Consider the following 16,529-nt stretch of genomic DNA (forward strand, 5'->3'; position numbering starts at 1 on the left):
GGCAAGGTCTTTGCCTAAATGCCAAGAGCATGCCAAATGTTGTATAGCGCTGGACACACAGCTGCACAGCTGTTGTCATGTCTCTCTGTCTTCTGGGATTGCTGCAGTAGCTTCAGGCGTGGCTTGTGGATAGTAGACCAACAGCTGATGCTTTCATATTTCTTTCTGCATCCTGCTGAAATTGAATAAGATTAGAGACCAGGCTTCCACTATCCACAGGGTGGGTGGAAGAAGAAAGTATGCCCTCTAGATGTATAGGTCAGTATCTTCCAAGCAAGATACAAAGATCAGGAATCTTACTGATAAAGCCTGTTCCATGCAATATTTAGCTGCTCTGCTTCTTGGAACCATTTCTTTTGCCCACGTTTAGTTTTAGGATGTTTTCGTCTGAGATATTTATCTGACATTGACACTGCCATGAGCATTGGCATCTTGTCCTCGGACGGGGGCCTGCTGTTGTTACTTTCTACATAGGTAAAAAGCTCGTTTTAAAACAAAGATTCAGATTTGTGTATTTTCACAGTCATTATGTTTGGAAATGCATTCTTGTGTAAGCGTATGCTAGTGTTTACCAGAGCATCAGTGATGCACGATCAGATTCCAGGACTTCTGGCTTTTGGTACCTAGTTATACTCAATAGTCAAAAACACCACATAGTTGCTATTCCTGACTCTGTAATGAATTGTAAATGATTTCTAAAAATGAAAAACTTTCCATAATCTCTTAATAAATTCAGTAATCCACTTAGTTCAAATTTTCTACATTTTAAACCAGTCTGATTTTTTGTATTGCCCTACATATCTGCACTAATGCCCATGGTCCTGTCCTCCTGATGCTGGACGATAAGTTTGATAAGTTAATGGTTTCCAGGGAATATTGAAACCCTGGATTCATAATTACTGACCGTTTTTTATATCCACAGTGACTATCTCAAAAAACTGTCCTACTGGAGTAAACACACAAACACAAACCTTGCCCTTCAAGACAGGTTTTATTCCTGCCTATTCCCTTGAGAACTGAAAGGGCTTTATTACTTTTTAAAACCACAGTAACTAGTTTTTGAGCTAATTTTGAAATTGCAAAGAAAGGGAGTTCATAAAGAGTTTCCTCCCTATCACATGAACCAAGAATAGAATAGGTTCATTTTCATCCCAGGTTTGCCCTCAAACCCCCTCCTTTACAAGGCAGCTCTGCAATACTGCATCTCAAACTAGATGTTTTTCTTTCACGGCGCCCTGGAAAAACCTAGTTTGCACAAAAAAATAAGACATGCAAAATAAATACTAACGGGTCTTGAAAGATTGCAAATTTTTTTTCTGGTATTGTTAGGATAGCCTTGTTTTTAAAATTTTCCTATTATTTAAAAAGAAAAAAGTGCTTTGCTGCCACGTCTGTTCACTCTTAGCCATGCCAGTGAGTTTGCTAGAATGCTTTCAGAAGGAAGCCCTTGCTGTATGAAGATGGGTCATTTCTTGTCGCAGTGCTGGATAGCCCGGAAGACCTAGAAAAGAAACGCATCTGCCGCATCATCACCCGCGACTTCCCACAGTACTTTGCAGTGGTGTCTCGCATCAAACAGGACAGCAACCTGATTGGCCCAGAGGGAGGCGTTCTGAGCAGCACGGTGGTGCCCCAGGTGCAGGCCGTCTTCCCAGAGGGGGCCCTGACCAAGCGGATCCGCGTAGGCCTGCAGGTATGCCCGTGTTAAGACGCAAGGTCACCCAACATGGATTTCATTCTGGTGATTAAAAAATCACCTTTTCAAATCAGCTTTTCAAATGGGAAATAAATGGTTAAAGAATCTACTTATCCCTGGGTGAGCAAAAGCTGTCATTATAAAGTTTTAGAGGAGTGCTTAGAAACAGTACTAAACTCACAGTTATCTTACTTGAAGCCCCCAAACTGATTTACGAGATAAAAAGCAATGCGTTGAGTAAGAAATTTGACATGAAATATAATGATGTGTTGTTATTTTTAATACTTTTCTTTTCCTCACAAAGGCTCAACCTATGCACAGCGAGCTGGTTAAGAAGATCCTAGGCAACAAAGCTACCTTCAGCCCTATTGTCACTTTGGAACCTAGAAGGAGAAAATTTCACAAGCCAATTACCATGACCATTCCTGTCCCCAAAGCTTCAAGTGATGTCATGTTGAATGGTTTTGGGGGAGATGCCCCAACATTAAGATTACTGTGCAGCATAACAGGTGAGTCACGTAGGACTGTGTTAGTAAATGTTCTGAAAGAAGAAACTTAGATCGTTGCAGATGTTAAATTACCTTTGTCATAAGATGCCTACAGGGTTATATGCATTGATTCAGAAAAACATTCTAATTAACTCGGGAAGTGAAGGGTGGTGGGAAATGAGCTAATATTTCTAAATAAAGCCTGTGTGCCAAACTATTAGACCCATCATTTGCATTGTCATTTTAATCTTCACATTAGTCCTATGAGGAAACTTTAACCCCATTTTACTGAAAAGGAAATCAAGTTTGAGAAAAGTTGTATAACTTGCCTGAGATTATACCCTAAATATTTGGCAGAGTTGGGATTCCAGTCCAAGCCCATATACCTCAGAGGCCAAACTTTAAGCTTTCATTGAAGACATCATCTTGTAGCTTTTGAAAAATAAATAGCGTCTTGAATAATTATACCCAGTAGTTCAAACCAAACTTTTCTAAGAATTGGTTATGTGTTTCTCATTGATCTATTGAACTAACTTTGGAAAAACAAAGTAAAGATTTTTAACATTTAACTGAATTTTGGTCTTTTCAACTGGAAGTTGTAATACCTTTCAGACAACTACCAAACTCCAGAAGGACATTCCCAGAACATTGGTTGTCTCTGCCCAATAATACAAATGGTGTCAGGTGAAAAATCCATATAAGCAACCTATGCTCAAGCTACACAACTTGACTGATAATTTCCCTATTGAACAGTAACTACATGGTACTGGCATTCAGTAAATATTTTGTTTTTGGGTAGGAATAATAACCATCCCTGGTTGTTTAGGTATTGTTAGAATTTTTTTTGTTGTTTCTCCTTCATATTGGCAGGAATGTTCACCCTTATTTTAGTATTAATTAATTATTATTAGTAGTATTTTTATTAGTAGTAGTAGTATTTTTTCTTATTAGTATTTTTTCCATGCTTATGATAGCAAGTTGTTGAGACTTTACCCCATAGGTTTATTAATATGACGAAATTTTCAAATATATGGATTAAAGTGAGTGTGGGGGGAAATCACATGCTTCACCTATGATCTCTTGCCTGGTTGCTCATTTTTCGTTATTACCTAGTGTTCCTGGGTGTCTTTCCCATACTTTTTGGTCCATGTATATATGATTAACTTTTCTATGATGCTCAACATAATAGCATGGAAGCAAAACAAGATTGAAAAGAGTCTGTGGCACATCTTGCCCTTGTAGATGATCAAGTGGGTACCAGGTGGGCCTAGACGCTATCTAATCTAGTCACTCTAGCTGTCTGTCTTCAGATGGGCTTGCACCAAACGATTTCTTAAATTTATTTATTAAGTTTAAAAAAACATGCTTAACCTATGTGTTTGGATTTTTGTGTTTTGCTATGTTATATTATACAGTTCTGCTAAGAATTTTTATTTTAAAGGCGTATTAGAATAAGTTTCCATGACCTTTCTTTGATAACCCGTTTCTTTCTTTAAGAAACTTTAGAGTCAAAATTTTTCTTCATCTCAATTGCATATTCCTCCTGTGCTGTTAAATCTACACCAGCTTAATTTTTCAGTGGAAATGAAAGTGGGCATCAGCCTTTGTGGTGATTTTCCTATGTGCAGAGGCCAGCCTGTGGCATTCATTCATTTGTTCATTCACCCTGCAGGACTTATTGAGCTCTTTATATTTTCCAAGCATCTCTTTTTTGCCAACCTTCAGTTGTAAACTGAGAGGAAACTTTGTTTCTTGAAAATAAGTTCATGGGGCTGGCCTGGTGGCATAGTGCTTAAGTTTACACACTCCGCTTTGGCAGCCAGGGGTTTGTGGGTTCAGATTCCGGGCACAGACCCACATACTGCTCTTCAAGCCATGCTGTGACAGCATCCCACATACAAAGTGGAGGAGGATTGGCACAGATGTTAGCTCAGAGACTATCTTTCTTAAGGTAAAAGAGGAAGATTGACAATGGATGTTACCTCAGGCCCAATCTTCCTCACCAAAAAAATAAATAAATAAGAGAATAATTGCATAAAATATGAAGTTCAGGAACAAAAGAATTTTTGTACTTTTCATTAATTTAGCAAAGTATTCAGCTCCTTGGTTGGTCAAAGGATCTTTTAAAATAATCAGCTGTATACAGTTCAAAATTATCTTAACAGCCTAGCAGTTACAATAAAAGCTTCAGAATGTCAGGCAGAGAATAGAACACCTAGTAATTTGAAGCAGTTATTCAAATAACCTCCCTTAAATTTAGTTCCTTGGAAGGTGGTGTCTGCTGTTTATTTTCAATGTGTCATTTTTTTAGCACATAGTTTTTAGTTATTTTGTTTCCAGTGTGTCATTCTGAGGGGTGGATGGGATATGCTGGTGAACACAGCCAGAACCACAGAGATTTTATTTTACAATCCAGAGTCTGGAGTTTTGCCTGATTTTTTTCAACAATTGTATTATTTCAGGTGGAACCACCCCTGCTCAGTGGGAAGATATTACAGGAACTACGCCATTAACATTTGTCAATGAATGTGTTTCCTTTACAACCAATGTGTCTGCCAGGTATGGTTATGCAGCACAGAGAAGCCACTATGATATTGTCCCCTCCCCCTAAACTGTCTTTTGTTTTGTTTTCTTTTGTTTCTTACCTTCTTTAAAAGTGAATTTTTTTTATTTGGTTTTAAATATGGTCTGCATTTACTTTCATGTTTTAAACTAGACCTGCCAGCAAATGTAATAATGATGATACAGTAATAAAGTCCAACGAGTCAGGTTAAAATCTAAGGAAAATCAGTGATTGTCGGCTTTGACTGTGTGACCCCGTGTCTGGTTTTAGCAGCCAGCGCTTTTTCCAGCCCCAAAGGTCTTACGAATGATCAGTTTCCTGCTGTCAACAAAATAGCCTGAACTACTTTTTCCAACAGAACGATAACAGAAACACAACGCCCACTGTGGTTTGCTTAAATGGTTTGGAGGTTTCAGTGACTCTTCGGTGTCCTAACACATTTACACATTACCCATTTAAATATCACACATCTTTAAAAAGCTGAAGCTATCTAATTTTATTTCATATGCACACACTAACTCAATTTATTAATGTTAGTTCCCATTCGCATGATCTTTAATGGATAGCTAAGCATTTTCCCATTTGTTTAATTTGATTACTACAACAGCTTTGTGACTTAAGTAGGGCAAGAGGTATTATGTCCGTTTTACAGATGAGAAAACTGGAGCTGAGAGTGGTTAAAGCTTAAATTCCTATTCTAGGGGGGAAGAAAAGATAGAAATGCATGAAGAATTCAGTTCTAATGCACAGCCATCACTGGGTGTGGTGGCACATGTTTGTAGTTCCAGCCACCCCAAGGGCTCAATTGTTGTCTCTGGTTCTGTGCATGAGTGTGCTTGGCCACTCATGCACCCACACCCCAAGGTGAGAAAATGACAAGTTCTGAATGAGAGGTACACCAGAGGCACCAAAAGAATTCAGAGGAGGGCATTCTTGTTGGGGTTTTCAGAGAGGATGTCTGAGAAGAGGTGACTCATGAGGCATGTAGGACAAAAATAGGCGGATAAAAGCGGAAGAGAGAGTCACATGAGCAAAAATGCAGAGATAGCATGCAGAAAGGTTATTGGGGTATAGCAACAATGATCTTGAGGTCTATACTTCAGAAATAATGTTGGAATGTTGGTTGACAACATTGTTTAGAGAAAGCCTTATAGGACAGACCGAGAAGTCAGGAGTTTTTTAGTTATTGTATTAATAAATTAACTCCCAGACAACTGAAGAAACAGTGACTAAAATATCATTGAATCAGTATAAAGAGAAAGGGAGTATTGAGTGCCTGCCAAGAGCTGGGAACTATGCTGAACCTTGACAACTGAAATAAGCCAGACATAAAAGGACAAATATTACACGATTCCACCTATATGAGGTACCTAGACAAGGCACATTCATAGAGACAGAAAGTATAATAGAGGTTACCAGGGTCTGGAGTGAGGAGGAGAATTGAAAATCATTGTTGAATGGGTGTAGTGTTTCTGTTTGGGATGAGGAAAAAGTTCAGGAGAGCCGGTTCTGATGGCTTAGTGGTTAAAGTTCAGTGTGCTCCACTTTGGTGTACCAGGTTCAGTTCCCAGGCACGGAACCATACCACTCATCTGTCAGTAGCCATGCTGTGGTGGCAGCTCACACAGAAGAACCAGAAGAACTTACAACTATATATAACTATGTACTGGGACTTTGGGGGTGGGGAAAGGAGGAAGTTTGGCAACAGAGGTTAGCTTACGGGGAATCTTCCCCTGCAAAAAAAAAAAAAAGTTCTGGAAATGGATAGCTGTAATGGTTGCACAGTACTGTAAATGTACTTAATGCCAATGAATCATACACTTAAAAATGGTTAAAATAGTAAATTTTATGTTATGTACACTTTACCAAAAAGCCAGAAACAAAAAAAAAACAAGAAGAGAGATGGATCAGAAATTTGAAGAAAAGAGAAGCCAAGAGGACAAGGACATCTCATGAATGTTTGAAGATTGTAGGAAAGGAGTCAAGAGAAGGAGGTGGCTGTTGATGGAGAAAGGTTTCAGAGCACAAGGCTCTGGAATAACCCTTTGGAAGTGTATAGATAGCAAATTGGAAAAACGTCCATCTGGTGGCCTCTACTTTCTCAGTGGAGTTATCTTTCTTACGGCCTGACATGAGGGGGAAGCTCGAGGAGTGTCATAAAGGTTTAGTGTTGTCACTATGCTGAGTAAAATGATATATGAGGAAAAAGTTGCCAAGCAACGTCACAGACTCGGCTGAGGCTAGAAATCATAAATTAGTCACAAAACCAATAATTTCTTCTATGAATTATATTCAGCAATATTTAGGAGTTCTGGAGCAAAAGCAGATTTTTAAAAATGGTTAGATTGATCCAACCTGGGTGACTGGAGAGGTTTTTGGAAAAGAATGAGGAGATGAGGAGAAGCTGGGTAGATTTTATTGGAAAGAGTTTCAGGAAATGAAATGAAGAGTAGGAGGGGGAACTGAGGAAAATAGAAATGCATCCAGTGAGATATTTATCATAGTGTCTGATATGGGCGGACACCACTGTAAAAAGATTCCAAAACACTAAAGGTACATTTCAGAAGGTTGAATACTCAGAAGAGCTTCAAAGGAAGAAAGTTACAAATGCAGTATTTAATCGTTGATCGTAAATGCCTGATACCATCTTTCTCTCTTCCCCTCACTCCCTTCTTCCTTCCCATCTCTCCTCCTGCCTCTCCTCGCTGTCTTTCCCTTTACTTTGTCACATCGTCTCCCTCTCTCACCTTCTTTTTCCAAGAAGCATTTAATGCCTACTTTAATCATATTGAAGGAACTTTTTTTTTTTTTCAACTGGTACACTTTAAATTTCAGGTAACTGACCGTATTTCATTTTCTAGGTTCTGGCTGATAGATTGTCGACAAATCCAGGAATCCGTTACCTTTGCATCCCAAGTGTACAGAGAAATCATCTGTGTCCCGTATATGGCCAAATTTGTAGTGTTTGCCAAATCGCATGACCCCATTGAAGCCAGGTTGCGATGTTTCTGCATGACTGATGATAAAGTGGATAAGACCCTTGAGCAGCAGGAAAACTTTGCAGAGGTGGCCAGAAGCAGGGATGTGGAGGTGCTGTATTTAAAAGCAATTATGTTGATATGTTTTTTATATCTTTATTAATAGACCATATTTAAAATAATGTTTAATAAGTAGAGTCATAGATAAAAAAAGACCAGTTCACATTTTGATCATTTAGAAGGTCAAGGTCCAAAATTAGCTATTTTTAGCTAGTTTGGACCTATCCTATAGGGGTTGTCTCAGTGTATGTGAAGAGGAAAAGGACTCTCTTAAAGATTATTTTGGGAAAAATCATGAGTTATTGATAAAGTATGTAAGTGACTATAACAGTTTAGATTTTTTATCTTTCCTTGTTGTTATTATTTTTAATAGTAAAGAAAACAATCTGGGAAGTATATTTTTTTGTGTGAATGTGAAAGTACAATATCCAGGGCTTTTCTACATTACTTTGTCTTATTTCAGAATTTTCCATCAATGTAGACCTTTGGATATTGAAGTCGAGTAACCTGGCTCATTGTGATGTCAAAAATTACCTAATCAGAGATTTAAATTTAGGATTTAAAGATATATTCGTTTTGGGGGGTAACATGCTACAGTGTTGAAATGAGAACTTTAACATTAAATAGCATCGTGCATTTGAAGATTCCCCTTACTCATAAGAAGAGGGAGTTCTCATATGCACTTTGTCACAGCTGAAACAAAATGTCAGTCAGCAGAGACTGTTGTTTGTATATTTAAAGAATTTTAGTGTTCCAAGTAGTACCACCACTTGTTTGTGAAAATAACAAGTAATAATTGCAGCTACTATATTCTGTGTTATTTTTCTCTGTTTTCATCAGGTATTAGAAGGAAAACCCATCTATGTTGACTGTTTTGGCAACCTGGTGCCATTAACCAAGAGTGGCCAACATCATATATTCAGTTTTTTTGCCTTCAAAGAAAACAGACTTCCTCTCTTTGTCAAGGTAATATATACATGGAATTTTATAATGTATTTTATTCAAGATCAAGTAAAGATTTTGCTTCCTTTAGTAGGAGAGAATATTTACTTTTCAATCATTTCCAGTGATTTTTTAAACTATATCTGTAAAATTTTGAAGTCCTGGAAAACCAATCATTTTTATTTTTGAAGTTCAAAGTCAACCTTAGTTTTTAGTTATAGACTGTGTTTAAGACCAAGAATGAGGACAAAAAGCCAATTCATTAATTAGAAAAATTGGCCATTCTTTTCCAAATTCCAAAAGTCTCTCCTTTTTTTTTTTTACTGTTATATCTTTTAAATATTTATGCTTAAATTTTAAAAATGAATTTCACAAATGTGGAGACCAAAAGAGTTCTAAGTGACAACTTTTTGTAATAAAAGCTCTCAAAAAGAACCAGGATCTCATTTAATCTAATAAGAGAGTATCATAGATAGAGCTATAGACTGGATATACTTTCATAAATTCATTCAGTAAAAATTTATAGAGACACTTTAATGCACCAATAATTTGTTGTCTCTGTTTAGGAATATTAATGCAAATTACAAATTTGGCAGTAATATATACATGTTTCATTCTAGATTCCAATAAAAAGGCAGTAGTAATTCTGTTCTCTATTTCTCCAGCCACTCATTTTTTCCGTTTCTCCCAGTGTTGTTTCTCTTGTCTAGAGGTCCTAATGCTCAGTTCTCACAAGATCCTCACAAGGTAGCAGCTGGTCTCCATCAGCATTTTACTAGTCCTGCTTCAGAATACTAATTCCCAAACAGTTCATCAGCAATGACGCCTTTTATTTTTAACCCCTCATGATTTTTCTGTATGTGTCTGTAAATTTCTTTGAAGTGTTTTTAAGTCTATTAAGTTTTCCCAAGATCTCCACTGAGCCTTTCATTGAGCCGTTTCTGGAAAGTTCGATTGTTTTGCCTTATTAAAGATAGGTTCTGTCAGATCACCACATTGAGCAGTAACTGCTGAGGGATAGTGGATCCATTTAACACAAACAGCTGTATAATTAAGCTAATATCTGATATTGTTGATGTACAAAAGTCATTCTATAAACAAACCAATACAAAAATGGGCAAAGGACTCAAATAGACATTTCTCCAAAGAAGGTATACAAATGGCCAGTAAGCACATGAAAACATGCTCAACAGCTTAGGGACATTCAAATTCAAACCACAATGAGATACCATTCCATACCCATTAGGATGGCTATTACCAAAAAACAAAAAAACCCAAAAAAACAACAGAAAATAACAAATGTTGGTGAGGATGTGGAGAAATTGGCACCCTGATGCATTACTGGTGGGAATGTAAAATGGTGCAGCCACTGTGGAAAATATTATGGTGATTCCTCAAAAAAGTTAAACATAGAATTAGCATATGATCTACCAATTCCACTTCTGGGTATATATGCCCCAAAGAATTGAATGCAGGGACTCCCCAAAAAACAGTCACTTGCACACCGATGTTCATAAAAGCATTACTGACAATATCCAAAAAGTGGAAACATCCCAAATATCCATCAACGGATGAATGGATAAACAAAATGTAGTAAACACATACAATGGAATATTATTCAGCCTTAAACAGGAATGAAATTGTGATACATGCTACAACATGGATGAACCGTGAAGATGTACGCTAAGTGAAATTAGCCAGACACAAAAAGACAAGTGATATTGTGTGTTTCCACTTGTATGAGGTAGCTAGAGTAGTCAAATGCATAGTCAGAATATAGAATGGTGGTTGCCAGGAACTGGGGGAAGGGAGGAATGGGAAGTTATTTTTTAGTGGAAACAGGGTTTCAGTTTGTGAAGATGAAAAAGTTCTGAAGACGGATGGTGGTGATGGTTGTACAACACTGTGAATGCACTCAATGCTACTAAACTGTGCATGTAAAAATGATTGAAATGATAAGTTTTATGTTAGCATATTTTAACACAAGAAAAAAAAGGAATGCAATTCTGATATATGTTGCAACATAAATGAGCCTTGAAAATAAGTGAATAACTCAGACACAAAAGGACAAGTATTGTATAACTCTATCTATACGAAGCACCTAGCAGAGACAAATTTATAGAGACAGAAAGTAGGACAGGGGTTACCAGGGGCTGGGGGAGTGGAGAATGGGGAGTTACTGTTTGATGGGAACAGCGTTTCTGTTTGGGATAATGAAACATTCTGCATAGTAGTGATGATTGCACAACTCAGTGAGTATGCTTAAAATGCCACTGAATTGAATTGTACACTTAAAAATGGTAAGTATAGCAGTGAAAAGGGTAAGTTTTGTGTTATGTATATTTTACTACAATGGTTTTTTAGCTGAATGATTTTTTTTAAGTCATTCAAGATAATAGGAAAAGGAAAAAGGAACTCTTCTAAATCCTTACTTTGCATTATCAATTGAATTTTATTTTTCCCTGATTCTTTTGAGTATCATCTAATTAAAAAAAAGAGTATTCATCAGATAGGAGTGAAGCCTGTGTTCCTTTCTTGTTCAAGGTACGTGACACGACTCAGGAACCTTGCGGACGACTATCATTTATGAAAGAGCCAAAATCCACAAGAGGCCTGGTGCATCAGGCTATCTGCAACTTAAACATCACCCTGCCGGTTTATACAAAGGTATTGTAAAATCTGCTGGGGTGCAGATTAGGCACTGTGAGATTTGATTTTCAAAGCTTTGAAAAGAAATAAAAGCAAAGACACTGAATGCAAGCATGAAAAAATCAAACAAATTTGATTCCCTGCCAAATTTATGATTTTCCATTTAAGTAGGGAAAAAGTTGCTCTACCTTATTTTGCATTAAATTCACTTTGATGGAAAAATTTCTATAAATACATATTGGGTATGGGAGAGAGAAAATTTGAATTTAAAATTTAACTTTTTGGACTAATTTTTAAAAATAAAATAATTGGCTTTGTCTTCATTATTGTTTTTACTTACCCTCCTGGGACTATGCTAGTGCATTTGGCCCTCCCAAATATTATGAGCTATTAGCTTTTGTTTACGACCAATTCACAGGCGAGTTATATATTATTAAATTCTGAGCAACCTCATGATATTTTATCTTATTGATAAAATAAGTACCTGTTCATCTTATAACCTGTAATATTTAGGAGCATCAGGTGAATTTTTCAGATATTTTAACATGATGAGTATAAATAAGGAGTAGATTTTAAACATTGTTGAAAAAGATAAATTCATTAATTTCTGAGCCACAGTCTACCTACGGATATTACTTCCTTTTCAAACCTCTCCCCATTACAAAACTCCTTGATTACCCTGATCAAATCAAAGAATTTAATGTTGGGATAACTTCTTTCTTATTATTTACAAAAATTTTTAACTGGCACCCCCTTTTTAATAGAAAGCTCCCACATGGCAGCCTATAGGAGTTTGCAGCAAGTTGTTGGGGTGTGTATTAGAGGTTGGGGAGGTTGGGGTGAGTGGTGTAGGTGAGACCTGGGGAAGTAGAAATATATTTCAAATCCTAAATCTTGATTCCACAAAACAAAGCATTCCCTATACTTCTTTTTATGCACCACGGTATATTTTTCTTAATTAGTTATTCTTGTAAATAGAGATCAATCACAGAGAGAACAGCTTGTAGCATCAAGTTTAACATCGTGAGTTCTTGTTAAATGACAAAAATGAGATGAAGCACCATCGATCTGTGGAAATTTACATATTTTCCAAGAATTAGAATACAGCGAGAGGTCTGTTGACCCAAGTGAGCTTAAACTAACTGCTCTCCAGTGCTGCAGAAGGCATGGGGTTGGTAGGGCTGCTCACTTGTCAGTCACAGAACCGAATGCCACCTAAGGACCGGAAGAAATAGGTTCTGCTGCAGGCAGTCCACCAAGTAATAGAGAGGGATGCTTGAGCTTTGTCTCTGATTTCAGGGAGCCTTCAGTGTGCTCTAAAAGAAAGCGTTTACTTCATTATTACATTATATTCTCAATGAAGACATATCAGACACAGTTATTAATACCCTGTGGTCCAGGACAACTTTTCATTGAGTAACCCAAAACGAAAGGAAAGCATGCCAAACTTTGTATACTTCAGATATACTTTAGAATTTAGTAGCTATTTATTATAATAGAACTCCTAAATATGGCCCAAGTATTGAAAATATTTCACCATATCCTTATTTGTGGCTTTTAACATTTTCGGCCAATATCTGTAATGACTGGGATGTTATCATCTCCATTTCTGTAATGTATGCCATTAAAGTTTGAGTGTCAAACTTTGAGGCTGCTGGTGACCTAGCATCTGAAATTAGAATATTTATAATTTTACTTCCTTGGTGTAATAAATTAGTATATTTGTAATTTTGTCTCTTTTGTCTCTTGAACCTACAGACTTTTACATTTGTCAAGCCTTTTTAATTTTTGTGTCTGTCTTCTGTAAACTATTAGTAAGAAGAAATAAGGGTGCCCTGACTGTTTGCTTGCCTGTCGATGTTTGGGGGCAGGGTATTGAATCTTTTCTTTTCTTCTAAATGCTCTCTGCTCTTCCTGCTCTCTTTTTTCCTGTCTTGCATGGCATCTTGGGGCTGCAGGAATCAGAGTCAGATCAAGAACAGGAGGAAGAGGTAATTGTTTGACATTGTCGTGGCTATAACTAACAAAAGCCCGTGGTTTACCTGTGTTCTCAGAAGGGTTGTACAGTTGTTCTTAGTAACTAAAGCATCACAATTTTACGTAAGTTCTCTGAGCCCCTGTTTTCTCATCTTGTGGACTGACTTCAGAGAACAGTAAAGTTTCCCTGTAAATTGTTATCCTGTCTCTGTGCAATAACATATATTTCTCTACCAACTACTGAAGATCAAACTATTATCTCAGTGGTTCGCAAAGGTTGGTCTGGAGATGCCCGGAGGTCAAAACTCTTTTTTTAAATAGAACTTAGACATTATTTGCCTTTTAACTCCCGTATCCTCGCAAGCTACAGAGTTTTCCAGAGGCTACATTGTGTGTGATATCATCACTATGACACTCTGGAATGTGTGCTTGTGTATTTGGGTTCTATCGTTTTATCAGCTTTAATTCATAATACAGGTATTTATTTATGTATATATATCAAACATTAACAAAAATTTTTCGGGCTCCTCAGTAATTTTTTTGGTCTTAAGACCAAAAAGTTTGAGAACCACTGATTCCAAAAACTTCAAGGAGCATATAGTTCACCCATTAGACTGTAATGACATTATAATGCGGAACTCTACTGACAATGAGCACTTCTTATAAGGGAGGCTCTTTACTAAGTGCTCCGCATACCTCGTCAACGCTGATCACTCACAATCACCCTATGAGGTGTGTGCCATCACAGATGCTACATCGTAGATGGAGAAAACAGGTCTTAGAGAGCTTACCTTGAATAAGTAGCCATTTGAATTATACCTGCTTCGAAGTTAAACTATGTGTTTGTTTCCCTTATAAGGATCTGAAAATGCCCAAACGTTGTATAGAAATAGAAGAAATCATTGCAAAATTCCTTATTCTTACCTATTAATATATTGGTTTTTATTTCTAAGATAGACAAAGGCAATTATTATTAGTTACATTTAAATGTTTGCAAATATACTGGTTTTATTTTTTTAATGTTGTTCTGTTGGATTTTAAATACAAAAACATAGAAAAGTATAATGAGCACCCTCGTCCCCACCAGCTTAAAATATAAGGCCTTATCAGTTCAGAGAGTCCCCATGAATTCACTTTTTCACTGATATCCTGGCAGTGGAGCAGGAGAAGAGGCGTGATTATAGACTCGTTATCCTGCCGTGCGTAAGCAGATACACGATACACTTCTGACAGACTGAGGTCATTCTTTCCCTCAACTGTGCAGTCACTCTTTGCCTCACGTATTCAATTTCCTTCCTGCACTTGGTGGCTGGATTACCAAAGCTTTTCAAAATGATACCTACACAACTTCTTGAAAGAGCAATACAATGACAAAACCAACTTTGCTAAGTTCAAGTGAGTTTTTTCCATTAGATTTATGGTTTTTCTATTCAATATTTTCAGGAACTCTTCAGGGCAATAGATCCACTTCGTGTTCTTTCAGAATTTGGCATTCTGGCTTGTAGTTAACGATAATGAAACTACCTCTGTAGAGCATATCAACCTGGCGTGCTATTTGTTCTTTCCTTCTGTTTCTCAACTAAATTGACACTTACTGTTTAATACCCACTTCCCTCTTTTCCTGGCCTTTTCCCTAATAAATATTATTTCTAACATCAAACACACCCTGAGTCATATCTTCCCAGGAATAACACATTAGAAGGACTTTCTACCCATAGTGTCTAGAAAGGAGATTTATTTTTTCTAAGTTGGGATAAGAATCAAGGGACTCTCAGGAAGAACTGTAGCAAATTACTCCGACCTTGCTCTAGCCGATGGGGTCTCCCAATGTGTGTAATTATGAATATGAGCTTATTGTACGCATCAGGGGCTATGACACAAGATGCTATTTGTAACCATTCAATTTATGTATGTTTTCTTTCAGATCGATATGACATCAGAAAAAAGTAAGATTTTAAATTGAGTTTGTTTGAAAGCTGGCTACAATAAAGAGAAGCATGAATTAAGATGCAAGCTAGTTGCCATTACTAACCACCATAATAATTATATTTTTATATTATCCTTATTAATGATTAATGTATATTTAGAAAAGCAGCTTGGCCAGTTAAATGACAAATATATCTAATGTATGAGCTAATTAGCAGTAAAATGCAATGATTATTCATCTAAGCATTCACTTTCTTTTGATATCCCTGTTAACCCTGCTATTGCTGTTATGCTTGTTTAGAGACCACCCTACCGTTTTTGTGCATTTATTAGCATAACATTGTCATCTCATTTTTTTTCAAGCACTGACATGACAGTATCACTTTTTATATCAAGTGACACTGACTTCGGTAGAGCCCTCATTATTTTTGTAGGCTGCACCTGCGAAAGTGATACTGTCTTAATAGCTGTCAGCCAACGCTAACTCTCCCCCACCCCCACCCCCACCCCCCACCCCCCATCCCCCATCCCCCACCCTTACTGTGGTGAAGTGTAACTGACTTGTTTAGGGCTGAGGTCTAACGGACTTTTGTGAAAACCTTCTGAAAAAAATAAGAACCAAGAATGCAAAAATTAAAGCCTTCTGGATGAAATTGCTAATCACAATAGCGTGTCATTACAGGGCTAATTTTAAATAATATGCAAATCCCAAGCATAAGCTACTGAAGAGAGAACTGGTTTGTACAGACCTTAAGAGAGCTATTTTAGAACTCATTTCAGGTCTGTAACATTCAATTAACATTTTAGTTTGTTGGCCTGTTTCTGGTGACTCTCTGGCTTCCTGTGTAGAAGTAGTTGAATTTTTCGCCTATCTTTCTGGCTTTTATGCCCCAAATGCTTTAGGAAAAAAATTCAAGTTTTTCATATTTATTCATTTTAAGATTTATTTTGAATCACTGTATTTCAGGGTGCTATTCCCCAAAGGAGAAAACTTAGAACCATGTTTAATATGGTCATCTGGCCCATCAATGACCTGAGGGCTTTTTTTCCCTTTATTTTGAAGTCCTAGCACAATTTAATTTACTACTAAGTTACTGGAATGCTTTTACTGGAGAGTGTCCTTACTCTCATGCTAAATCAGTATTCAGGACTAGAATCCTTGAAATTCTGGACGTCTGCATTGGTTTATATTTGAGCAAATATTTATTGATATAAATTATTTAAATATATCTTTATATATGCATATTCAC

At 36.9% G+C, this 16,529-nt stretch overlaps 1 protein-coding gene across 1 annotated transcript in view; it reads left to right on the forward strand.

Moving 5' to 3' along the window:
• The window catches only part of ANK2 (ankyrin 2), a 223,803-nt gene that overhangs the window by 178,294 nt on the left and 28,980 nt on the right, over nucleotides 1-16,529 (forward strand). The window contains exons 30-37 of the mRNA XM_046656002.1: nucleotides 1,482-1,693; nucleotides 2,001-2,205; nucleotides 4,647-4,743; nucleotides 7,609-7,837; nucleotides 8,626-8,751; nucleotides 11,272-11,394; nucleotides 13,335-13,367; nucleotides 15,278-15,299. Coding sequence (XP_046511958.1) covers nucleotides 1,482-1,693; nucleotides 2,001-2,205; nucleotides 4,647-4,743; nucleotides 7,609-7,837; nucleotides 8,626-8,751; nucleotides 11,272-11,394; nucleotides 13,335-13,367; nucleotides 15,278-15,299 — 1,047 coding nt within the window. The remainder of the gene's footprint in view (nucleotides 1-1,481; nucleotides 1,694-2,000; nucleotides 2,206-4,646; nucleotides 4,744-7,608; nucleotides 7,838-8,625; nucleotides 8,752-11,271; nucleotides 11,395-13,334; nucleotides 13,368-15,277; nucleotides 15,300-16,529) is intronic.

This window comes from Equus quagga, chromosome 3, assembly GCF_021613505.1.
Source record: "Equus quagga isolate Etosha38 chromosome 3, UCLA_HA_Equagga_1.0, whole genome shotgun sequence".
NCBI classification, from domain to species: Eukaryota; Metazoa; Chordata; class Mammalia; order Perissodactyla; family Equidae; genus Equus; species Equus quagga.